The following is a 26,781-nucleotide window of genomic DNA, read 5'->3' on the forward strand; positions in this document are numbered from 1 at the left end:
TGTCAGTGATTCCTCCCTTTTTTGCTGAATAGTGTTCCAGCATATAGATGTACCACAGTTTATTATATCCATATGTAAGTTGGAAGACCTTAGAATTGTTTCGTTTTTTGTTTTTTTTTTTTTCCTTTTTGGTCTTTTTGCCTTTTTAGAGCCACACCTGTGGCAAATGGAGGTCCTCAGGCTAGGGGTCCAGTTGGAGCTGTACTGCCAGCCTACACCACAGCCACAGCAACTTGGGATCCAAGCTGAGTCTGCTACCTACACCACAGCTCACAGCAACGCCAGATCCTTAAGCCACTGAGCAAGGCCAGAGATCGAACCCGCAACCTCATGGTTCCTAGTCGGATTCGTTAACCACTGAGCCACGACGGGAACTCCTGTTTCCAGTTTTTGACTATTACAGATAAAGCTGCTGTAAGCATTCATGTACAGGTATTTGTATAAGCATATGTTTTCATTTCTCTAGTGCAAATACTTAGCAAGATTACTAGGGCATATCGTATGCTACATATAAGAAGGTGCTAGGAGCTCCTGTTGTGGTGCACAGGAAATGAGGTTTCGGGTTTGATCCCTGGCATTGCTCAGTTAAGGATCTGGTGTTGCCATTAGCTGTGGTATAGGTGAAAGACAAGGCTCGGATCCTGCGTTGCTGTGGCTGTGATGTAGGCCGGCAGCAACGATTTGACCCCTAGCCTGGGAACCTCCATATGCCATGGGTGTGGCCCTAAAGAGAAAAAAAAGAAGCTGCCAGACTTCCTTAGAGTAACTGGGCCATTTTCATTCCCATCAGCAATGTACCAGATTTCCATTTGTTCCACATTCTCATCAATACTCAATGTTGTTATGTTCCCCCTTAATTTTAGCCGTTCTTATCAGTTTATATTGGCATCTCATTGTGGTTTTAATTTGTATTTCTTTAATAGTTAATTATTATTAAAGCACATTTTCTTGTGTTATTTACCATTTGTATATCTTGTTCGGTGATATGTCTATTCAGATCTTTTAGACTTAAAAAAATTTGATTGTTTGGCTTGTTTTTGTTTTGCTACTCCTGTGGCAGGAGAAGTTCCCGGGCCAGAAACAGAACCCAAGTCACAGCAGTAACCTGAGTCACAGACGTGAAAATGCCAAGTCCTTAACTCCTAGGCCACCAGGGAACTCCTGCCTTTTTTTTTTTTTTTAATTATTGAGTCTTGAGCATTCATTATATATTCTATGTATATTCTATATAGTCAAACCCTTTGTTAGGTATGTGATTTGTAGCTATTTCCTCACACTCTGCAGCTTATCTTTTTAGTTTTTCTCCACAGAGCCAAAGTTTTAAATTTGGATCAAATACAATTCACCAATATTTAAAAAATGAATCTAGCCATTGGTATTATATCTAAGAATGATTTGCCTAACTTAAGGTCATGAAGATTTCTCATACTTTTCTTCTAAAACTTTTATAGCCTTGTATTTTACATTCAATCTATCCATTTCGAGTGAATTTAAGTATAAGTTATGAGAAGTCTTGTATATGGCTGACCGATTTTTTTCAACCCCTGTGATACCAATGTCCCCTCAAGTTTCCAGCACTTTTGCAGTGCTCTTTAAACCTGGCCCTCACGGGTGCCATCCATGAGCCAGTGTGGATCTGGGCAGTGGTCGACCCCATAGTTCAGTTCCCCAAGGTTTGTCACACTCCTTAGGGTCAGGTGCATGTATAGGTCAGAGGTGACACCAGGAGCACATACACAGCTTTATGGAGTTGCTTCCCTGAGCTCCCACCTCTCCAAGAGCATCTCCTCCACATTCTCCATCTGCACGGCCCTTCTCCACCTTTTCCAGGTCCTCTCACTAGAAAGCCAAGGGTGTAGTGTACTTGCCAGCTCTGCTGTGTACGTCCCACAGTTAGGTCTGCCTCCAGGACTAAGAGGGAAAAACCCAACCTCCTCCTCTGACCACAGTTCCCCCGGTCAGAGAGAAGGATCCCCTCTATCAAAGATGTAGGTGTTTGCCCAGTCACTGCTGCTGCCCCTTCTACTGGGAGGTTGCAGCTTTGGAACTGAGGCTTGCCTGTGGGAGAATCAGAAGAAAAAACACCTCCAGATTTCCCCCCACCTTTTCTGTCCTGTGGGGGCCCCTTCTGCTCCGTATACCAGAAAGGGATGCTCCTCTGGGGCCAGGGGAGCAGTTCTGCGATTTGTACTGCCCCAAGTCCAAGCTGGAGGGCATGGAAGAAAAAAACCACAGATCAGGAAACCCTGAGTGTTTATATTTTGAGTTCTTGTTTTCTTCCCCAATCTACCTGCAACAATGTACATCGCAGAGTCCTCAAGTAACTATTTCAAGCTTTCTGTCCAGAAATATTAGTGGCCTTTGGCGGGAGTGCACTTAGGCCATCTCAAACAGGATGATAACCCCAAATCTTTAATATACTGTGGAAATGGAGAGAATTGTACAATAAACATGGTTGTAACCATTGCCCAGGTTCAATAGTACCTTTTAAACAGCATGTCTGAGGATTGCTCTGTGTCCAATATAGTAAACGAACTGTGTTTATGTCAGAGTGTTAAATCCATTGTACATGAAATGATGAAGAGAGGTTATACCAACTTGTTCTTGCTGAGGCTTTTCCAAACATATATTTGTATTACCATGTTTTTGAAGCATGACTCTGGCAAGCATCAGCTTCTTGAAACTTTGCCTCGTGGGACTCAAATGCTGTCAGGCAAGAAATATCATTCCTGATGTATCTCTGTACTCTGCCTTGAAAGTTTCCCTAACAGTTATTCCTGTAACTAAAATCAGTTATTCACAGTGGCATTAGAGCATAACTAATGAAACGCTTTGTATAATTCAAGAAATGCCATGTTTGGCCAGGCACTGCAGCTTCTTCTTCTTCCTCTTTTTTTTTTTTTTTTTTTTTTTTTTTTTTTTTTTTTTTTGCTTTTTAGGGCTGTACCCGTGGCATATAGAGGTTCCCAGGCTAGGGCTGAGTCGGAGCTGCAGCTGCTGGCCTGTGCCAGAGTCACAGCAACATGGGATCTGAGTCATGTCTGTGACCTACACCACAGCTCACAGCAACACCAGATCCTTAACCCACTGGGCGAGGCCAGGGAGCGAACCCTCATCCTTATGGATACTAGTGGGGTTCGTTACCCCTGAGCCACAATAGGAATTCCATGGCAACTTCTTTATCTGCGTGTTGAACCCTGAGTTTGACTTGGCAGATGTCTCTTCTGACTTCTAACCCCTCTTTACAAAGAGCCAGCAATTACCATCCCTGCATCATTAATCTTTTTTCAGTGCCTGTTGTGGGTGCATATCAGTACCAACTACTGGGGATTCAACTTGATATAAGTCCTTGCTGCTCATAGTAGGTCCTGAGACTAGGAACACTCCCATCACCTGGGAGCTCATTAGAAACGCAGACGTCCTGAATCCAAATCTTTGATTTAGCAAGACCCCTGGCTGATGGGGTTAGGAAGTACGGGCATGAAGTACAGCCCCTGCTTTGAGGAGCCAGCACTCTATCGGGGAGCAGGGACCGAGACTGTAGCAGCTAAGTACCAATTCAGAAGCTGAATGCTGAGGATCGCACGTATAGCCCTGAAGCTGGGGACTCCAGGTTCAAAGAGGGCAGCATCCCAGAATCTGGGGAAGAGGCAGATAAATGGAGCTCTTACTCCAGATGTGAAACAGGATCCCAGGTGGATCGCAGGTGGTGCTGGAGGATGACAGGTGTCTGCTCTCAGAGCTTCTTCCCTCTGGGAAGCTCCTCAGGTGCCAGTGTTCCCCAGGGGAAACTCTTGACTTCACCTGTCGTCAGACCGGTGATGAGAACAGCTTGTAGTGTCTGTGGGCATTTCACACTTCACAGAGCATCATGTGCTGACTGTGAGTGTGATCCATGACTTCTGCTCATAAACTCCTCAGGCATGTCAGTGTCCTATCAGAAGACTTAGTTTTACGAAGGCCTTGTGAGAGAGTTTACATCTGTGATGAATGATTCTTTGCTTCTGAGGAACCATGGCTCCTTTTGGAATTTATGGTTTCAGAGACTCAAGTTGTTTGCTGCTTGAATTCCTTGCTTTTGGATTTTGTGATGAGTGTTTAAAATCCTTAAGCGTTAGCTGATTTAAAATTAGAGATGACTTCTTATGGAAAAATAGAACTTCTTTTTTTTTTTACTTTTTAAAAAATTTTATTATAGTTGATTTACAATGTTCTCTCAGTTTCTGCTGCACAGCAAAGTGACCCAACCGTACATCTATATGTATTCTTTTTTTCCATATTATCCTCCATCATGTTCCATTATAAGTGATCCAGTATAGTTCCCTGTGCTATACAGCAGAATCTCATTGCTTATCCACTCCAAATGCAGTAGTTTGCATCTATTAACCCCAACCTCCCAGTCCTTCCCAGGCCTTCCCAATGCTGTGAAAATACTTTTCTGGCAAAAAGAGGGCTATTATTTATTTAAATTTATAACAACTTCAAAGTATGCATTGTATTTCCCTAAGTGCCCAAAATATCAATAATTAACTGATAGAAGGATTGTGTGATTTAAGCTGTATATTAGAAATAGGAAAAATAGAGCTTCTATCAAAACATAATTTATCGTTTATCCCAAATATTTCTGGCCTTTTTTTTAAAATGTGAAAATAGATTATTGTTACTAGATGTAGAACATTGATTTATAGGGAAGGTTAAATTAAGGGGTAAAATTTCTTGAAGAACCTCTACTAGTTATTGTACATTATTGTTTCTTGGGGAAAATTGCAAGACTTGGAAAGCATTTTTTTTTCATACTGAATTTGTAAGTATGTAAATAGACTTAAATACACTGTGTAGTGTGACAGCTGAAATGTAAATTTTATAGAGTATGTACATTTAGAGCAGGGTTTCTCAACAGTGGCACTAAGACATTTTGGCCAGATGATTTTTTTTTTTTTTTTTTTGGTTATTGAGGATGTTTGGGATTGTAGGATGTTTTACAGTTGTCTCTGCCCACCAGATGCCGGGATCTGCCCTAGGTCATAACAGTCAAAAGTATCTCCAGGAGTTCCCCGGTGGTTCAGTGTGTTAAGGACCTGGCATTGTCACTGCTGTGACTCAAGTCATTTCTGTGGCATGGGTTTGATCCCTGGCCCAGGAATTTTTCCATGCCGCAGGTGTGGCCAAAAAAGAAAAAGTATCTCTAGACATCTCCAAATGACCCTGGAGGCAAAATCACCCCCCAGGTGACAATCATAGTTTTATTAGAGTAACATCTCAATAATTTAGAACTTGCTTTTTCACTTCTCCATACGTGAACTTTATAGAGATTAAGCAAATACATTATTGCAGTTTCTGGGGCAGCCAAAATAACTGCCAAAAGGCTTAAATACTTCACAAATGGCAGTCCCCCACAGACCCTCATTCCTTGTTTATTTATTTATACTGTGTCCATTTAGAAAACCGGTGTCAAGGAATACAAATACAGTTGATGATGAGAGACAAATAAAATGTGCTGAGAAGGCTTACTTGTTGCAAGGCACTTTTACAGAGGTAATGCATGATTTTTTTTTTCAAGATTGAGTACTACATTTATTGTGATTAAATACCTCACATTTTACATGTACAATTGTACTACGGTTTTTATTAGGATCTTAGTTTGAGCTGCTGTACAAATACACCATAGGCTAGGTGGCTTCTGCAACATTTATTTCTCAACAATCTGGAGAGTCCAAGATCAAGATGACAGCACTTCCAGTGTCTCATGAGAGCTGCCTGTGTTTCTGTCCACTCTCAGTGAAGAGCAGAGAGAGAAAGCCAGTTCACTGGTGTCTGTTTATAAGGGCACTAATCTCATTCATGGGGCTCCACTCTCATGACCTACTTATCTCCCAAAGGCATGACTTTCAAATACCAGCACATTGGGGATTAAGCTTCAAGATATGAATTATTGAAGTTCCCGTCATGGCTCAACGGTTAACGAATCTGACTAGCATCCATGAAGACCCAGGTTCTATCCCTGGCCTTGCTCAGTGGGTTAAGGATCTGGCGTTGCCATGAGCTATGGTGTAGATCACAGATGTGGCTCAGAACCTGTGTTGCTGTGGCTGTGGTGTAGGCTGGCAGCTGCTACTCAGATTCGACCCCTAGCCTGGGAGCCTCCATGTGCTGCGGGTGTGGCCCTAAAAAGACAAAAAAAAAAAAAAAAAAAAAAAAAAGATATGATTTGTTAAGGGACACAAAAATTCAGTCCATAGCAGGGTCCTCTCAGAGTTTTTGAGTGTTGAGCCTCTGCGCCATTCCCTCATAAGCCCTGTGGGTTTTGTTGTTGTTTGGTTTCATTTTAAAATAGATTAATTTTGTCAGCTTTATTGAGATATATTTGAGAAATAAAATTGTAATACATTTAAAGTGAATGTCATGATGATTGGGTGTATATATACATTGTGGAAGGATGCCTTGCATCTAGTTAAGTAACACACTCATCATTTCATGCATTTCTTTTTCTTTTTGATGAGGACATTTAAATTCTACTCTCTTAGCAAATTTCAATTCTATACAATAGTGTCTTCAACTATAGTCATCATGCTATACATTAGATCCTCAGACTTTATTTTGACAGAAATAAGAGGAAACAAGCAGGCTGACTTCAGTCCTCTGTTTTTGTTTTTTCTTCTTTGCTTAACTTCCTCTTCTCTAGTAACTACATTTAACAGTGCGGCATCTATGTGTGGTTTTATCTCTGTCCTTTTCTTCATGCGTATATAATCGTGTCCATATTGTTATCTATCTACCTTCTTACTAACTTATTATATAGTAAATACAGATCTATACATATACACACATGAGTTTTTTGGTCATTGGTTTTAAAAAAAATTGGAATTATATTTTCTTTGCATCTTATTTTATGCATTTAACAGCTACCTCATGGAAACCTCCTCAAGTCACTTGTTATAGCTGTAATTCTTATTTTTTTTTTTAGAGCTGCACTTGTGCCATATGGAGGTTCCCAGGCTAGGCGTACAATTGGAGCTACAGCTGCCAGCCTACACCACAGCCACAGCATTGCGGGATCCAAGCTGCATCTGTGACCTACACCACAGCTCACAGCAACACCAGATCCTTAACCCACTGAGCAAGGCCAGGGATCGAACCTGCATCCTCATGGATGCTAGTCAGATTTATTTCCACTGTGCCACGTCGGGAACTCCTATAATTCATTATTTTTAATGGCTACGTGTTGTGGTATGACTGTTCCCTGATTTGTTCAGTGTTCCAGTATTGATGGACATTTACCTGCACTCAGCTTTAAGGGTTGCAGTTAATAACCTTGTTTATAGAACATTAGGTAAATAAATAAATAAATAAATAAGTTAATAAAACTTATTTTCACAAGGTGGAGTCCCAGAAGTGGGATTACTGGTTGTATTTAAAATTTTAATAGATATTGCCAGATTGCTTAAACTATAATGGTTTCATTTCCACTAATACTTTATGAGAACACCTTTTTTGCTTCATTTTTCAATGGATTTGGTTGCCTTTTTCTTGTTGGTATGTAAGAATACCTCATATGTTACAGAAAGTAATCATTCATCTTTATTAGGATACATTAAACACCTATCATTTGTTTATTGACTTTGTTTATCAGCTCTTCCCTTTTATAACTTATGAATTAAGAAAGTTGGAGTTCCCTCTGTGACACAGTGGGGTAAGAATCTGATTGCAGTGGTTCAGGTTGCTGTAGAGGTGCAGGTTTGATCCCTGGCCTGGTGCAGTGGTTAAAGGATCCAGCATTGCTGTAGTTGCAGCATAGTTTCAGTCCTTGGGCCAGGAATTTCCATAAGCTGTGGGTGTGACCATTAAAAAAAAAAAAAAAGACACTGTATAATATAAGCTAGATTTTCTCCTGATATATTTATTGTTTGTGTGCTTTTTTGCATGTATAAGGTAATGTTGATTTTTATTTTTATTTATTCATTTATTTATTTTTTCCCTTTTTGGCTGCACCCACAGCATATGAAAATTTCTGGGCCAGAGATTGAATCTGGGCCACATCTGTGACCTACACCACAGCTGCAGCAACAATGGATCTTTAACCCACTGTACCAGGCTGGGGATCCAATGCCACAGAGAGAAGCCAGATCCACTGTGCCACAGCAGGAACTCCATATATAGGATTTTTTAAAACATATAATGATTTTTATTTTTTTTTCATTATAGCTGGTTTACAGTGTTCTGTCAGTTTTCTACTATACAGCGAGGTGACCCAGTTACACATACATGTATACATTCTTTTTTCTCACATTATCATTCATGTTCCATCATAAGTGACTAGACATAGTTCCCAGTGCTACACAGCAGGATCTCATTGCTTATATATAGGATTTTATTTTATTTTATTTCAGATGAGGAACCACTTGTATCTATACTACTTATTAAATATGTTCATTTTTCCCATAGAATTGAAATATCACTTTTGCTGTTTATTAAACGCTCTCATTTCTTAATTTTCAACAGTTAAGTATGACCCTGGCTTTTGGTTTTTTGGGGGGAGGGATTTAGGGTGCAGGGGACTATATCTGCAGCATGTGGAAGTTCCAGGGCTAGAGATCAAACCCATGCCACAGCAGCAACCAGAGCCACAGCATTGACAATGCCAGTTCTGTAACCACTAGGCCACCAGGGAACTCCTTGGCTTTTGTTGACTGAGATATCATGGTGACTCACCCAGGTGATAGATTCCTTTCTTATTTTCTTGAGGAAGCATGGTTTGACAGTAATTCACCTTGCTGCCTGGTCTGGAAGCCTTGAGGTCATGCTCATGCTGGTGAGAGCTGGAGCAGACCAGAGAGCCAAGAATCAGGTAGGTATGTGGGTCACCCCTGGACACATGCTCTCTCCTCCCAGTGCAGGAGAGGAAAGTCCTGAGATTGCTGTGGCTCTTTTTAGGATGGAATGAATGCCCTCCACTTGGCGTCTCAGAGCAATAATGTGCGCATTGTGGAGTACCTCATTCAAGATCTGCACCTGAAGGACCTGGACCAGCCTGATGAGGTGTGTTTGCTGTGGTGGCACAGGCCTCTACACACCCCCACCAAACCCTGCCTCCCCCCTGCCCCTGCTGGAACTGCCAAAGCAGCCAGCACAGACAGACCTCCCCAGTGGCCGGCTCCTCTGTTACCCTTGCAGACCTCGGAACAGAGGGGAAGTGCTGGTGCTGGTTGGAGGCCCTGACTCCTGCATGGGGCCAGGGCAGGAGGTACTGAGGATGCAGCCTCTACTCCCTGATCCTGGCTGGGTGGACAATAGCCACCCTGTTTGCGTGCCTGTATTTCACTCTGCTATGCCAGGCCTTTTGGGAATGTATCTGACCCAAGGCTATGCTGTAATGAGCCATGGAATATAGCTCAACTTCACCAAATTTGTCTATATATTTTTCTTTTCCTAAGAAGCAATATAATAATAACTACTACTTGTTGAGGACTTATTAGTGTGCTCGGTACACAGGAAACCCAAGTACACATATCAATTCAGTGAGAGATCTAGGGCTTAGCATGTATGAATGCTTAACAAATCATTGCTGAATGAACAAATTATACTGTTAAACCCCAAAATAATCTTATAAAGAAGGGATATTTTACTTATTCAATTTTTCTGCTTTTTAGGGCTGCACTTGCAGCATATGGAAGTCCCAAGGCTAGGGGTTGAATCAGAGCTGCAGCTGCTGGCCACAGCCACACCAGATCTGAGCTGCATTTGTGACCTACACCACAGCTCACAGCAACACTGGATCTTTAACCCACTGAGCAAAGCCAGGGATCAAACCCACATCTCATGGATATTAGTCGGGTTCTTAACCCAGTGAGCCGCAACAGGAACTGCTATTTCACCTCTTTTGAAAAAAAAATTAACATTTTTTTCTGACCTTAGTATTAAAAATAATAACCACAAAACTATTTCTTCAAATAAAGTCTCTAAATCTCTTTTACTTCTGAGTAAGACTGAGCAACTATACTTTTACAGCTTAGAGGCAGACAGACTTGGGTTGAGGTCTGGGCATATATTAAACTATATGTGGCTTTAGCAAGTTCTCCAACTGCTGAAAGCCTCAGTATCTTAATCTGTGCAATGGCAATAATAAGATCCACTTCATAGTAGCACCACGTCAGGACTGGGGGGAAATGTCTTGACCTCCATGTCATTTTTTATCAGCCATACCTCCTCTTTTTTTTTTTTTTTTGCTTTTTTGGGCCGCACCCAAAGCATATGGAAATGCCCAGGCTGGGGGGTCACATTGGAGCTACAGCCAGCCACATCCACAGCTACCTCAATGCCAGATCCGAGCCGCGTCTGTGAGCTACACTACAGCTCATGGCAATGCCAGATCCTTAACCCACTGAGCAAGGCCAAGGATCAAACCCACAACTTCAAGATTCCTAGTCGGATTCGTTTCTGCTGTGCCACGACGAGAACTCCCATACCTCCATTCTTTGATATAAGATTTTCGATACTTCCTCAATCTTATATATAAATACCTTTGCCAGGGAGCAGAATGATAAACCATTCCACCACCCCTTTCCAATCAGATACCACCCCTAGGCTTTCCTATGTGGTAGTATCAGAGCAGCCACTGTTGGAATGCTTAAGTGAGTTAATGACTATAAAGCACCTAGCAAAAAGCTTGGCATGTGGTAAGTGCTCACTAAATAGTAGTTATTGTAACGATTATTCTTGGGTAAAATGCTGTCTGATTTCCTCAAACATAGTCAAATAGCACTGAATGTCAGGATGAGGAAGTCAGATATTCCAGTTTGATCCATGCCAACTTAGGGGTGTGGCCTGTGAATGAATTCCATTAGGTTCAGGTCAGCAGATATGTGTTCAGAACCTGTTCTGTATGAGACGCAGGATTGTCCTCCTTTTCTTTGGCTCCGGATGCTTTCATGGGCGACAGCTGTGTGTGGGGACGATCAGACAGGCTAAAGGGGCTCCAAGACCAAAGCAAGTTTGCAGGGAGCCTTCCCCACTTTTGGACCTTCTGCTGGCCAGCAGCCTTCCTTGTTCTGTTCCATCCCTCTTCTTCCTACTCTGTTGGGGCAAGGGCTGAGGGGCCCTGGCAGCAAACTATGCAGGGCCAGATGTGCAGCTGAGAGATCCTACAATAAAGATGGATTTAGAGACATAGGAGGAATGAGCAAATAGAGTCCACTGGGCCATTGAAGGAGAGGAGAATCTCTGAGTCCAATTTTAGTCCTAAGAAAACCTGGACTGGTCAATGGAAAAGAAAAAGTCTAACCTTTTTCTCAGATCTGTGAGTGGGGTTAAGGATATTGGCAAAAGCCAGTAGAAACTGGGATCAGGAGCTCAGGGTAAATTGATTCTTCACTGGGTTTCCCATCTGAATTTGCTTGAGGGTCTGGTGGAGCTCATGAAACACACTGGATAGAAAAGACTGCTTCTCCTTCACAGCTGGCCCTCTTGTCTAGTTCCTTATCAACAGAGTGATCAAGAGGCTGTGTACCTGTCCAGGGTTAGTAATCCTTCTTATTAGCCTAGAGGGAACTCCAAAAGCTAACAAAGAAAGCCTTACTGGGAGGTGGTCTTTGTGAATAAAATGTATTTAACTAGGCCCAGAAGAGATTGGGTGGGATGGGAGAGGTGCAGGGTACTGGGAAATATTTTGAGGTTTCTTCCAACTCCATACATAGCTCTAGAATCATGTGGCCTCTCCAGGGGAGAGAGATTATAGAGCAGCCAGGAAAAATTATGGGTAAAGTAGTCTAGATATTTTGAATCTACCTGTAAACTCTCACCTAGTGATCAAAAATAAGTACTCAGATTAAAATGTTTGGAGAGGGAGGGACACAGAAGGCAGTGGCCTAAGAGGCCACTCAAATGTTTATTGAGTATTTGTGAGAATTTAGTGCTACAGTGTTAGGTTGGTTTCAGCTGCATATGTAGGGGATCCTCTGTCAGTTTAAAGCAATATTCCTATCTAGGAAGTCTCTAGAGATCAAAATGCAAAGAAGCATCTTTTTCTGGAGGGCTGGGAATAATGAGCATGAGAGGATTTGAAAAGACATAGTTTCCTTTGTAGACGTGAAGCCCACATCTAACAGCCTTAGATTTAATCTAACCTATGGCCTCCCATCTGGGGAGAACGATCCCCGTGGCCTCCATCCTCGCCAGTTCTATGCCTTTGTATTCAACTCGATGCTCTTTGACCACTTTTTACTGAATGTTCTTTTCTTCTCTCAAATCTCTCCTTATTCAGGGACCTGCTGGTTTCCCCTTTTGCAGGGGTTCTGCTGTGAATTCTTGATGGCAGGGTGAAGGACTATGTCATGGGGTGTAGACATGCCCAGGAGGCACTTATGGGCTTCTTGCTGGCATCCACCAGCCTCCTCTCCCAGGAAGCCCTCCAGGGTACCCTCTCTGGGATCCCGTGGGAAGGGACAGTCGGGTTGGACTTTGGGTACCCCATTAATGAATGGTTGCGAAACTTGCTGAACTTGGTAACCTGTCAAAAAATTCTGGCAGTAACCTTGCAAAATACTTTCTAATGAATAATTGCAATTCCTCAGACTTATTCATGTGCAAAAAATTTAAGTGCACTGAATTAAGACATATTAGGTTAGATACACATTAAGTTAAGAAAGGGGAAAAGGCCCAAGAATTCTGGACCCTCTTTATTTTCACTCAGGAAGGGAATCAGGATCTTGAACCAGGAAGGTGTTGTTATTTGTCTGAGGCCTGAAGCCTGAGGCTCTGACACCAGGTTCCATAGTCCTTCTGGCTGGAAAATCTCCCTGCCTTCCAAGTGTGGGGCAAGCCTGTGAGACTGCATTGGTTAGAGGCCGACTTGAACATACTTTAACAAGAGTTGGGTGGTTAACAAGTGGAATAAGACATAAGGAACCATATTTTACAAAAATACCCCCCAAAAACCACATTTTTGAAATCCCTGTTATTTTACCTAATAAGATGTAGTAGAGATGGGAGAAAAGATTTATATCTTATTTTACTGTCACCTCATCTTTCTTTATGCTACCTTTATTATGCTTGTAAGATATGGATTACTTTAAATGTCCTTATTTTGTGTAATTTGGCTTTCAGTTTTTGTTTTTGTTTTTTCTTGATGATAACATTTTTTAAAGGGCATCCAAAGTTTAAAGCAATAGCTGTTTTCTTGGCAAGGAAAAATGTTTCATCTTTGATAACCTCCCATTTCTACCAGACTAGATTTTCTTTGTGGGTGGGTCCTCTGTCACTTCATTTAGCCATGCAAAAATGCTAGACTTTGTAGCAACCAAGGATAAAGAGTAAGGCCATTTTAAAGTTGAACAGACTTCAGATAGTTCTAGTAGTGTTTTTCCCCAGACTGTTAAATATGTATTAGTTAGAATTCTCCCTGTTATGAGTGACAAAAATCCAGTTTAATCTAGATTAAACATTAAAGGTAATTTACCACTTCCTAACTAAAGAGTTTGAGGGTCTGTCTTTCTGGCTTCAGGCGTGGCTGGATCCAGCCCTTTTTCCCCTCAACTCTTGGCTGTATCTATGTTGGCATTATTGATAAATATACTCTCCACATGGTGGGAAAGATGACTGTTAGCAGCCTGAAGTTTATAATCTGATAGATATTGTTAGGGATTTCGATTCATAAGAAATAAAATTCATCGCTTATCAAATATTCATGTATAAATCCCAGGAACAATTCTGTGTGGCTCTGCCTGAATGATTTGCCCCATCCTAACCAATCACTGTGACCAGCATGGATTATGTGATCACTTAATGTGGCAGGTAAATCCCAGTAATTAACAGCATTACATGAACTAAATGGCTTGGTATGTGTGTGTGTATATGTGAGAGGTTCTCCCAAGGAAAATCAAAGTGCTGTTACAAGAAAGAAGCATGGAGACAAAAGCAACAAATGTCCACTCCAGGACATGACCCACTCCTGTATTATTTATGGCCTCTGTGGGTAAAAGGCTAACAAAACCCCCTTGCCTTCCGCATGAAAATTTAAACATTGGTTAACTTTCCGACTCTGTGTCCCTGCAAACAAGACAAGGATACAATATTAGCTGTTACTAAGCAGCATTATTTAGGATAAAAATGACCCCTGATTGGTAAACCGCATCTGAACTTAGATGAACTGTGACTAGAGAGGAGAAGCCCTACTTTGAGCTTCTCTCAGTGCACTGGGAGAAGTGCACTGACTCTTGCAGCTAGCCCGGCATTACCCTTGCAGGGACCTGGAAGCTACCCCAGAGGAGTTATAAGAGCGGTTTTTCCTATGGGGCTCCAGCCTTCAAAGGCAGGGTGGCTCCCACACCTGCTCAGTGTGGATCTTGTTTCCTGGCAACTGAGCTGTTGCCAGGAAACAAGGGGGCACCGGCAACAGCTCCTGGACAGCTGTGCAGAACATGGCACGAAGAGGAACAGCTGACGCTGCCAAGCTGTGGTTTGTGTCCTACGTCTTCTGAGTAGAGTGATGTGGCCTGTGATAACTTTGTGAGTCTGGAATATGTAGTGGAACCTAAAAAGACCTCCTGGTGGGCATTGAAGTCACTTTCATAATTCTGTGAGATAAAGAACCCCTGCTATGAAAGGTGACAGAGGCTCAACTCAAGCTATTCCAAGAACTTTAAAAGGAAGGGGATTTATTGACTTATTCAGTGAAAAACTTCAGGCAGGGGTAGCTTCAGGTATGTCTGAATCCAGGAGCTCCAATGATGTCATTAGGGCTCTTTGTCTCTTCTCCCATTTCTCATCTCTGTTTTCCACCATGCTGGCTTCATTCTTAGGTTGGGGGGGGGGTCTCCTTATCAGACAGCTCCTCCTCAGTATCCAAGAGGGCTACTGACAGCTTAGCTGATGACTCCAGGGTAAAAATAGAATGTACCAGAAAAAAAGGCGACTCCGATTGGCCTGGCTTGGCACATGACTGTCCCTGAAGCAAACACTGTGGCCAAGAGGTAGATGATAGAAGAGGCAGGAGCTACAAGGAACAGCTCCACAAAAATGGGACACATGGGCTGTTCTCTGGTGGAAAAGATGAGGGCAGGAGATAGGTCACCAGTGCTCTTTTCTCCCGTTCCAGTGTGTTAGCAACCTTTAAATGCCTTCTCCCACCGTCTATTGTCACCTGCCTCCCCAGCCAAAAAACACACTCACACTGAATTATGTCCCCCCATATTGCACCAGGACTCAGTTCTTACATTTCATTAGAATCACTTGCTTATGTGTCCGTCTTCCCTAACAGACTCTGAGCTTCTTGAGGACAGGGCCCTCTTCTTTTTTTTTTTTTTTTTTTTTTTTTTTCCTCTTTAGGGCTGCATTCATGGCATATGGAAGTTCCCTGGTGAGGGGTCCAATGGGAGCTACAGCTGCCAGCCACAGCCACAGCCACAGCCACAGCAATGCAAGATCCAAGCTGCCTCTGTGACCTACACCACAGCTCACAGCAATGCCTGATCCTTAACCCACTGAGCAAGGCCCGGGATCGAACCCTCAACATCATGGTTCCTAGTCAGATTTGTTTCCACTGCACCACAACAGGAACTCCAGGGCCACTCTTCCTTAGCTCAATAACTGACTGATATATAATAATTGATATTAATGGCTTAATTTGTAACATATTAATCATTGTTGAATGAATGAGTGATTGGTTTATAAGAGTATATGCCTAAATGTTTTTATCTAGCATATAAACAGTATTTCTCATCTCCTCTTTTTTGTGATTTGTTTATATGGACATTTACTTGTTATTTACAGATATTTGTATGAGCCAGATGTAATAATTTGGGGTCTGCCATTTCCTAGGAGCTGTGTGTGGCTCAAGACTAGATCTTGTTCTTATGTGTCTATCACCCAGCCAGCAAACAGGGGACCCTGAGCTGTCTCTGTCTCTCCCTTTGCCCTTCCTTAGTAATTTACTAAGAGTGGTGATGAGTCAAGACTTCAATCTTTGAAGAGTTGGGGCTGTAGGTCTAACAGGCAATAACACACCTGGCTCAAGAACATACAGGAGGTGAATTTTTGATGCCAATTTGTTTCTCCAGCCTCCCTACATGCATGAATACAGAGCCCTGTAGGGCTGATCCCTATGCACTTCTTAAAATTTTTAGCACTTTTTCTTCCTTTTTCTTTAAGTTGTTGGGGAATCATGAGCTGTTATGTCAAGTTAACAGTGACCATTATCTTTTTATTATCTTGTACCAGCAGGCGGTCAGATGATAGATAAATCTCCAATTCAGGAACCTTGTTATAAAGAGTCTTGTGTTTTGTTTTTCACATCAAGCATCTTGCCGAGCTTTTTAGTTATTAACACACCAAGCCAAATTGTAAATGTTTTCTTTAGTTGAAGAAAATACTTCTGCCTCCATTTTGCCACTCTAACGTCCTTTCCTGCTTTTAAATATCTTGAGTTATAAAATTGAGTTTTCTATGGCTCTTTCACTGTTTTTGATGACATTTTTGGCTCTTGAAGATGCAGTCTCCCTTGGCAATGTGAAAAGTTGGAAAAATTACCATAATCAAAAGATTCTGCATTTGAGGTTTCTTCTCCAACAAAATTGCACATCAACATCCCTCCTAAGCTATAGTCTCTGGAGAATTCTTAATTTCTCCATTCTTTTTTTGTTTGTTTGTTTTTGTTTTTGGTCTTCTTAGGACTGCCCCCGAGGCATATGGAAGTTTCTAGGCTAGGTGTTGAATTGGAGCTGTGGCCTCCAGCCTATGCCACAGCCACAGTAATACCAGATCTGAGCCACATCTGTGACCTACACCACAGCTCTGGCAACACCAGATTTTTTAACCCATTGAGTGAGGCCAAGGTTAGAACCTGTATCTTCATGGATACTACTCAGGTTCGCTACTGCTGAACCACAGTAGGAACTCCTCCATTCCTTTCCTGTAGACCTGTCCTTAAGAGTTTTCCTGTTGATTCTTAGTGGATATTGGAAATAAACATATGAGCAAGCAAGGAAGGCCTGAAAAGAAGCAACTGATACAATGTCATGTCTGAATGAGTCACTTAAATATTAAACCCTGGTGAATTTCTGCTTCCAACATTTTTTTATTAATAAGACAAGTCTTACTGAGTGACTCAGATGAGGTCTGGCACAAAATTAGCTTCCCAACAAATAGCTGAGTGAAGGAAGTATTCAGTGACTGCAGAAAGTTGGTGAAATGGCTGCATTTGAAAGGGAATCTCCTTGTCTGGATGGGAGGTGACGCCTCTCCAGGTGCTTTGGAAGGACCATTTCTGGACAGTATTTCTCTGTCCCCATCAAAATAATTCTGTGCTGATGTGGAGTTCCCACACTTTGGGGTAGCAGCTCAGAACTGGATCTGGTTTGGAGTCAGAGAGATTGTCATCTCCCTCCCTTAAGAAGGCCCAGAGTACTCTGACCAGAATCACCTTCTTGGCTTCCTCATCCCTTCAAAGGGCTGCATACTTTGTCCATTGTGTGGTCTGTTCAGAAAGTGTGTAATGAACACTGGCGTTTGTGATTGATTTTCAGAAAGGAAGAAAACCATTTCTCTTGGCAGCAGAAAGGGGCCACGTTGAAATGATAGAAAAACTTACCTTGCTTCATCTGCATACCTCAGAAAAGGACAAGGTGAGATGGACTTTGACTTCTTTGCTGAGTACGAGAGAAAGGGGAGTGAGGGCTGATGTACAGGTTGGGAATGGCATTTTTGGTGAGCAGTAGCGTTCAGTTGTTACTACCGTCGGAGAGAATCACAGAGTATCCAGATGATATTAACCCCCTTTGGCAGTAGGTCATCCACGTGGCCAGTTTTGCTCCATAAATGTTTGTGAAATCAATGGACTACACGGAATTTTCTACTTTCAACGCCAGTCCACTCTTTTTTTCCTCTGAGGTCTGCAGGACACTTGACTTCATCTCACTGGGGAGGTAAACACCGGCTACCCATCCATGTTTGTGTGCATGTCTTTGATGGGGTTTTTTTTTGGCTATGCCCATGGCATTCAGAAGTTCCAGGGTCAGGGATCTAAACTGCGCCACAGTAGTGGCAACGCTGGATCCTTAACCTGCTGAGCCACCAGGGAAATTTGTGATGACTTTCTTAGGAGAAATTCCTAGATAAGCAATTGTGAGTCAAGAGTTCTGCACTTTTTTTTTTTTTTTTTTCTTTTTAGGGCCGCATCTGCAGCACGTGGAGATTCCCAGTCTAGGGGTCTAATCAGAGCTGTAGCCACCGGCCTATGCCAGAGCCACAGCAACACGGGATCTGAGCCGCGTCTGTGACCTGTACCACAGCTCATGACAATGCTGGATCCTTAACCCTCTGAGCAAGGCCAGGGATCAAACCCACATCCTCATGGTTCCCAGCCAGATTCCATTCTGCTTCTCCAAGAGTTCTGCACGTTTTAAAATCTTTTGGTATATATTGCTCAGGCTCTCCCCCAGAAACCTTTCACCAGTTTGCCTTCCCAAAAGTTATGTGGAATTGCTTTTATTGTCCCACTTTTTGCTCACAAATTAGCAGCAAAGGTAGAACAAGGAGCATGGATGGATTTTTTTTTTTTTTCCCTACGGGTTCACATAGCCATGTATGTTTATTTAAAACTTAAAAAATATATATATTTGACTTAAAACTGTGGATAATATGGCCCACATTCTGACCACAGCCCCTGCTTTAAGTTTTACTGAAATATAGTTGATCTACAATGTTGTGATAATTTCCACTGTTCAGCAAAGTGACCCAGCTCTGCATATGCATATATCCATTCTTTTTCATGTTCTTTTCCCATGTAGACCTTCACAGACCATTGGGTGGAGTTCCCCGTGCTATGCATCAGTCCCCCACTGGCTAATCATTCCACATACCACAGTGTGCATATTCTGGCCACAGCTTTAACCAGAATGACACCTTTCCTCCAAGAGCCCCACTGCAGCCTGACTGTGGGAGGGGTGTGTTTCTGGGTACAGGGAACTCTAATGTTGTCTATCTGTGTCGCAGGAGGGGAACACCGCCCTACACCTGGCAGCAAAGCATGGTCACAGCCTTGCGGTCCAGAGGCTGCTCGCCCAGTGGCAAGAAATAAATGAGACCAATGAGGTGCGTGGAGGTGCTCGGTGCAGGTGGGCCCATGGGACTCAAAAGTGGGAAGAGTGGGAGGAATGGCTTTCGCAAAAGGAATGGGAGGAAGACAAAGATGTCAATGCCACAGAGTCTAAGAAGCGATGCTGAAAGATTCCCACTTTGTCTTTGGAGTGATCTACCACAGTTCATTGGCTAATCCATTCACTTACTTAACCCTTTGACCAGGAAGTGTTTAATAAGAGTATGCACTCTTAGTCTAGAAGCCTACAGGGCAAGAAAGGCATACAAAATAGATTGGGCTAAAATGTGCTGTAGAAGCACAGAGGAAATCTATACAGACTTCCTAGAGGAGGTAGTGTGTTCTCCGGGGCTTGGCATTTGAATGGACAGTGGTAGGAGGAGCTTTGGGGAGGGCACAAGGGCAGAGTGTTTCAGACAGAGCAATACCCTGTGGGAGTTCCCGCCCTGGTGCAGTGGGTTAATGATCCCAAGTTGCTGCAGCTGTGGCGTAGGTTGAAGCAGTGGCTTGGATTTGAGGCATAAAAGAGCACAGCGTGTTCTGGAAATGAGTTCAGAGTGGCAGAAATTGAAGATGGGGTGAGGGGGGTTTCTGGGAAAGGTGGGCGCTAAATGGGCCACGTCCGAGGGATGATGAAAGGCTGTGCTTATCAAGAGGAGGACTGATCTCTGACCTGTTGGCAGCAGAGACCTAGAAGGGTTTTAAGCAGCAAACAGGGATGGGATCCATCCTGGGTGTAGACAGGTAACTCTCACACAGTCATCTGAAGGGGGATCTGGTGCCTGGGGAGGCTGGTACCTTGGAGGCTTTCTGACCCCCAGCTGTTTGGCTTGGACTAGTGGGAGGGTGGGGTGCCCATTCCTGAGCTGTGGCACATAGGGGAAGAGAGGGTGAGTAAGGTCATTGATATGGGTTTGGCTGGGTTCACTTTGAGGGGTGTATGCAGGTGGAGGGCAGCAGGGAGATAGAAATTAGGTCTGGGGTTCAGTGGAGAGGCTGTGTCTGTGGAGGCTGACTTGTGAGTCATCTGCTCTGGGTAGTCACTTTTTAACCTTGGGGTCACTGCCTTTGGAACCACCTGGAGACTTGGGTAAGTGGAGTCTTCTTGGACCTCATGGTTGGTTGACTGATTGGCTTATTTTTGGCTGCAGTGTGCAGTGGCTTGATGTGGAATCTCATCCCTGCAGCCCAGGGGTTGAACCTGGGCTACAGCGGCGAAAGTGCCAAGTCCTAACCACTAGACCACCAGGGAACTCCCAGACTTCATAGGTTAATGTTCTGGTGAATTCTAACTTGGTGCCTCTCCTGAGAGATATTTTAAGAAGTAATGTTATAATCATATAACTTAAGACACATTAATCATAAGGCACATTATTATTTTATGTAATATTGGGAAAAAATAATGCTGCCAGTTACACTAGGCACAAAAAAAGCTTTCTTGTCACTTAGAATATTTTATGCTTATTGAAAGAGTTTTTAGACTTTGGTTTTTCATGATACATACATAAAGGATCAAATATGCAAAGTAAGTTGGTTAAGTATTCCTATACTTCACACATAGAGTTTGATTCTTTTGAATCATTGTCTTATTTGGAGTCTTGATGTCCTTTTTTTTTCCTTTTTAGGGCCACACCCCCATGGCATACAGAGGTTCCCAGGCTAGGGGTCGAATCAGAGCTACAGCTGCCAGCCTACACCACAGTCACAGCAACTCGGAATCCGAGCCGTGTCTGTGACCTACACCACAGCTCATGGCAACTCCAGATCCTTAACCCGCTGAGTGAGGCCAGGGATCGAACCTGCATCCTTATGGATTCTAGCTAGTCAGGTTTGTTAACCGCTAAGTCACAACGGGGACTCCCAGAGTCTTGATGTCCTTCCTTTTCCAAATAAAACATTGTCTTCTGTGCCTTCAAAGGTGCTTGTGATAGTTTTTCTTCAAAAGGTGCCCTGCTATATATTCCGAGATTTTCTTCTAAGCCACTGACACTCATTCTGATTTAAAGCACATCACAGGCAGTGACAGCTATATCATGTCTGCTACCTGCTCGACTCAGATTGCGAATGCATCCAGATCTCAGACATGGTGACGTGAGAAGCAGTCTGTGCCTTAGAGTCCATGGAGTATGGTCACAAAGAGAGCAACTGTGGGCGACATAATGAAAATTAGAGGCTGCGAAAGTGGATATGTGTGATGCCTGGGGAAAGTCTGTATCCCCTTGGGACCAAGGAAGCCAGTCAGCCTGCCCCCATGCATCTCTGGATTGGTCCACAGAGATTAAGAGCTGGGCTCTGACTGCCTGGGTCTAATCTTAGCTCTGTCCTTCCAGCTGCATGATCTTGGGCATATTACTTGGCCCCTGTCAGCCTTAGTTTCCTTATCTGTCGAATTGCCTCCTAAGGCCTTAGTGAGGTTTAAAATGAAAGGCTGTGTCACACGCTTAGCACAGGGAATAGTGCCTGGCACGTGGTAAATGTGAAACAGGTGGTATCCATTGTGATCCACTTTCTGGACCCAATAAGTGGGATCTTGGCTAGCATCCGCATTAGTGGTACATATCGTTATTATCCTTTTTTTCTCTTCCATCCCTGGGAGGATGTAAGCCAGGCTCTCAGCTGAGGATCATGGACAGAAATAGAGCCTTCATTTGTGTGTGAGCATCTGGCGGAGTGATGATCAGGTTGAACTGATTTAACTTAGGGAAGATCCTAGAGGTTTGGTTTTCTCAAATAAAAGTTATGAATGATGTGTGAGACACCCAAAAAGAACACAAATCAGCTAGGCTAAGTCTTAGGCGTAATGGACATTGGACTTTCACAAATCCATGTAGAGATCCAGTCCTGGAATTTAATTTAAAGTCTTAGTCATCCTTGCTCTGTTCTGTTTTAATAGTTTACCACTGGAATGTGTGCATTTGAGTTTTATCCAATGTTTAGCTAATTTTGAGTCAGGGCCCACTGGAGAGAAGTCCTGAAGTCTAACAAACTGTACTTTCAGGGAGTTCCCTTTGTGATTCAGTGGTTAACAAACCTGACTAGGAACCGTGAGGATGTGGGTTTGATCCCTGGCCTCCCTCAGTGAGTTAAGGATCCGTCTTTGATGTGAGCTGTGGTGTGGGTCGCGGACACAGCTCGGATCCCGTGTGGCTGTGGCTGTGGCTGTGGCACAGACCAGCAGCAGAAGCTCCAATTCGACCCCTAGCCTGGAAACTTCCATGTGCCATGGGTGCGGCCCTAAAAAGCTAAATAAATAAATAAATAAAACCAAAACTGTACTTGCAGATTATGATAGGTTTTATATGCACAAAGTAAAGCATAGAGTGATGGTATTAGATGAGGCCCATAATGTACACACAGTCTTAGCTGCCTCGGTTTCCTGACATAAGCCATTGCCAAGCCATTTGGAGTGACTCCTGGGACTATGCTGTAGAGCACTGGTCTCCAAACATTCTTGGTAGCAAATTCAGATCAATAAAGAAAGTTTGAGCATGCCCCTCTCATCACATGTCCGTGTATGATTTAAGCAATGTACCTATAAAATGTATACCAGAAATATAAATTTGATAAGATTGAGATAAAAAGTTGGAGTTCCCATTGTGGCTCAATGGAAAGGGATCTGACTAGCATCCATGAGGATGCAGGTTCAATCCCTGGCCTTGCTCAGTGGGTTAAAGATCCGGCGTTGCCTTGAGCTGTGATGTAGGCCAGCGGCTACAGCTCCGATTCAACCCCTAGCCTGGGAACCTCCATATGCCATGGGTGTGACTCTAAAAAGACAAAAAAATAAAAAATAAAAAAATAGATAGCACTTATATTTTCTCTACATGGAAAGGATTACCTTGTAAATATCTGATGTGTTTTCTTCCCAGTTTTCTTTGTGTTCCTATGCATACATATTTTTAGCGGCTGCCTCACATTCATTTAACTCTGTTTTAGCTCTTGGACATTTATGTTTTGTTCAGTTTTTCTTGATTATGAATGTAATCCTGTCATAAACCTCTTTGCATGCAAACTCAAGTCTGTCTTCTTCACCGTTTCCTTTGGGTATATTCTTAGAGGTAGGATTATTGGGTCAACGATAATGAAGGTTTACTAGGCTCTTGATATATTAAAGACGTGAATTCTTTCCTTCATGATTTTTGCAAATATTTTTCCACTGGGTCTTGCCTTTTGGCATCTCTTTTCCTGGCAAAATGAGAAGGCAGATTATGAGAAGAAATTCCTTTCTAACAGATGGCTGTCAGGTAAAGCCACTGGGAAACAATTTTTCCATCTCTGTGGGATAGGAACATTGGTTCCATGCTCTTTTGTTCCTGTTAATATGATTGTTCATACCTAATTAGCAACGAGGAAAATCTTCTGACTTTATCGTCATGCAGCTGTTAAACAGGATCATGTCCAAGGGGTTAGGGCCTGGGGACAGACTTCTGCATTTCTTCCCAATATTTTTAGGAAAGAATTTGCATGAGGAGGGGAAATATCTAAGTAGCTATTGTGTGAGACCATTTCCTTCTTTTCTATGTCTTGGCCTAAACTCAACTCACTTTTTTCCTACTAGTGTTTATCATAATGAGTTTCAGGAATCTTAATTACTGAGATAGGGTATTAGATTTTTTTAAAAACGAGGTACAGGAGTCTCCATTGTGGCTTAGCAGGTAACAAACCCCGGCTAATATCCATGCAGATGAGAATTCAATCCCTGGTCTCTCTCGGTGGGTTAAGGATATAGCATGGCCGTGAGCTGTGGTATAGGTCACAGATGTGGCTCAGATCCTGTGTTGTTGTGGCTGGGGTGTAGGCTGGCAGCCTCAGCTCCGATTCGACTCCTAGACTGGGAACCTCCATGTTTCGCAGGTACAGCCCTAGAAAGCAAAAAATAAATAAAATGACACACAATATTTTAAATCAGTTTTAAAGGTTAAAACTGTTCTTTTTTTTTTTTTTTTTTTTTTGGCTTTTTAGGGCCACACAGGTGGCATATGGAAATTCCCAGACCAATTTGGAGCCACAGCTACCCACATACACCACAGCAATGCAGGATCCAAGCCACATCTGCGACCTACACCACAGCTCATGGCAATGCTGGATCCTTAACCCACTGAGTGAGGCTGGGGATTGAACCCACAACCTGATGGTTAGTAGTGGAATTTGTTTCCACTGTGCCACAATGGGAACTCCTAAAGCTGTTCTTGCTACAAATATATTTCTCTTTTTGTATGCTTCATACGGCACTATAGTTCCTCATTTCTGTGTATATCTTTCTTAATGGATTGTTACCTTCTTTTTTCCTTTAGAAATTGAAGTTTTCCTTTTATTTGGTTTATCTTTTAAAAATTATTTTTACCTTATTATTATTATTTTTTATTAAAGTATAGTTGATTTACACTGTTGTGCCAGTTTCTGCGGTAGCTATTCCCTTTTCGTAGGCAGGGTCTGTATCCTAGTTGTCTTTCCAATCCCAGTGCCTCCTAGTGTCTAACAAACACTAGGTGTCTAATAATGTTTGTTAGATTAATTAATAAAGGTTGAGAGTATGAGCGATGGAGGGAAAGTATTAAAGGAGGCAGCATAACAAAGTAATTAAGAATGCAGGCTTTGGAGAACAGTTTGGAGATACCTTAGAAATCTATACATAGAACTTCCATATGACCCTACAATCCCACGCTTGGGCATCTATCCGGACAAAACTCTATTTAAAAGAGACACATGCACCCGCGTGTTCATTGCAGCTCTAGTCACAATAGCCAGAACATGGAAACAACCCACATGTCCATCGACAGATGACTGGATTCGGAAGATGTGGTATATATACACAATGGAATACTACTCAGTCATAAAAAAGAATGACATAATGCTGTTTGCAGCAACATGGATGGAACTAGAGAATCTCATACTGAGTGAAATGAGCCAGAAAGACAAAGACAAATACCATATGATATCACTTATAACTGGAATCTAATATCCAGCACAAATGAACATCTCCTCAGAAAAGAAAATCATGGACTTGAAGAAGAGACTTGTGGCTGCCTGATGGGAGGGGGAGGGAGTGGGAGGGATCGGGAGCTTGGGCTTATCAGACACAACTTAGAATAGATTTACAAGGAGATCCTGCTGAGTAGCATTGAGAACTTTGTCTAGATACTCATGTTGCAACAGAACAAAGGGTGGGGGAAAAAATGTAATTGTAATGTATACATGTAAGGATAACTTGATCCCCTTGCTGTACAGTGGGAAAAGAAAAAAAAAAAAGAAATAAAAAAACATTAAAAAAAGAATGCAGGCTTTGGAGCCAAACAGCTAGACTTGATCCTAGCCTTGCCACTTTTCAGCTTAGGCTTCTTCCTTATCTGTAAAGTGTGAATGATAAGCCTGACCCCACAGAGTTGTTGTGCAGTTTAACTGTGCCAAAGCATATAGTCTTGGCAGTATAAGTGGGCACACAGATGCTCAAATAGATGTTATCCACTAAAAGGAATGCCCGAAGGAGAGAGAGAGAAAGCATACTGTTTCTCAAGTAATTTCATTCTATGCCAAGGTGCAATGAATTTGACCTTTTTTTCCTTTTGTTAGATGGGCGAAACACCATTCTTCCTAGCTGTTGAAGGAGGCCATGAAGAATGCAGCAGAGTGCTACTGGCAGCAGGGAGTGATATCAACATTCCAAACAAAGTACGTGCTCCAGGCCTTTCACTCACACAGGGAGGGGACTCAGAGTGCTCTCTGGGTCCTGCGTCAACCCATTTTCTGGGCTTTCGTAGTATTAATACTGTCATCCCTCATATCTGTTGGGGATTGATTCTAGGGTCTGCTTGGGGGGGTATCAAAATCTGCGGATGCTCCAATTCCTTATATAAAATGGTGTAATACATGGCATTCCCTAGTGGCTTAATGGGTTAAGGATCTGGCATTGTTGCTGTTATGTCTCAGTTTACTGCTGTGACGTGGTTCGATCCCTGGCCTGGGAACTTTTGCCTGCTGAGGATGCAGCAAATAAAATGAGATGAGATGAGTTGAGATGAGATGAGATGAGATGAGATGAGATGAGATGAGATGAGATGAGATAAAAGAAAAGAAAAAAGAAAAATGGTCTAATACAGTCCGTACCTGCAGTTCCACATCTGTAGATTTAACCATCTGTGTTGGACCTGTGATTGGTTGACTCTGCCAATGCAGAACCGAGGATGTGGAGGGATTTGGAGGGCTGACTGAATTAATAATTTGCTCACTTTGAGGTCAGAATTAATGATTTACCTCTCATATTTCCCTATTAACATTTAGTCAAGGGAGTTCCCGTTGTGGCGCAGTGGTTAACGAATCCGACTAGGAACCATGAGGTTGCGGGTTCGGTCCCTGCCCTTGCTCAGTGGGTTAACGATCCGGCGTTGCCGTGAGCTGTGGTGTAGGCTGCAGACGCGGCTCGGATCCTGCGTTGCTGTGGCTCTGGCGTAGGCCGGTGGGTACAGCTCCTATTCGACCCCTAGCCTGGGAACCTCCATATGCCGCGGGAGCGGCCCAAAGAAATAGCAAAGAGACAAAAAAAACAAACAAACAAACAAACAAACAAACAAAAACAACAACAACAACAACAACAAAAAAAAACATTTAGTCAAAAATGGTACCATTCTTCATATTTATTTTGAGAAGGTATAGGGCAGAAAATAGGGCAGAAGTAGCAGATAGTTATTTCTCAAATACAT

The 26,781-nt window shown here is 42.7% G+C and overlaps 1 protein-coding gene across 4 annotated transcripts in view; it reads left to right on the forward strand.

The window, feature by feature from the left end:
- ANKDD1B (ankyrin repeat and death domain containing 1B) overlaps window positions 1-26,781 on the forward strand; it is a 68,724-nt gene that overhangs the window by 9,045 nt on the left and 32,898 nt on the right. For 3 of the 4 annotated variants that reach the window (XM_013994918.2, XM_013994917.2, XM_013994922.2), the window contains exons 4-8: window positions 8,747-8,845; window positions 8,932-9,036; window positions 17,514-17,612; window positions 18,982-19,080; window positions 25,655-25,753. In XM_013994918.2, coding sequence (XP_013850372.2) covers window positions 8,747-8,845; window positions 8,932-9,036; window positions 17,514-17,612; window positions 18,982-19,080; window positions 25,655-25,753 — 501 coding nt within the window. The remainder of the gene's footprint in view (window positions 1-8,746; window positions 8,846-8,931; window positions 9,037-17,513; window positions 17,613-18,981; window positions 19,081-25,654; window positions 25,754-26,781) is intronic. The other variant, XM_013994919.2, reaches the window with a different exon arrangement.

This window comes from Sus scrofa, chromosome 2 (genome assembly GCF_000003025.6).
Source record: "Sus scrofa isolate TJ Tabasco breed Duroc chromosome 2, Sscrofa11.1, whole genome shotgun sequence".
NCBI lineage: Eukaryota > Metazoa > Chordata > Mammalia > Artiodactyla > Suidae > Sus > Sus scrofa.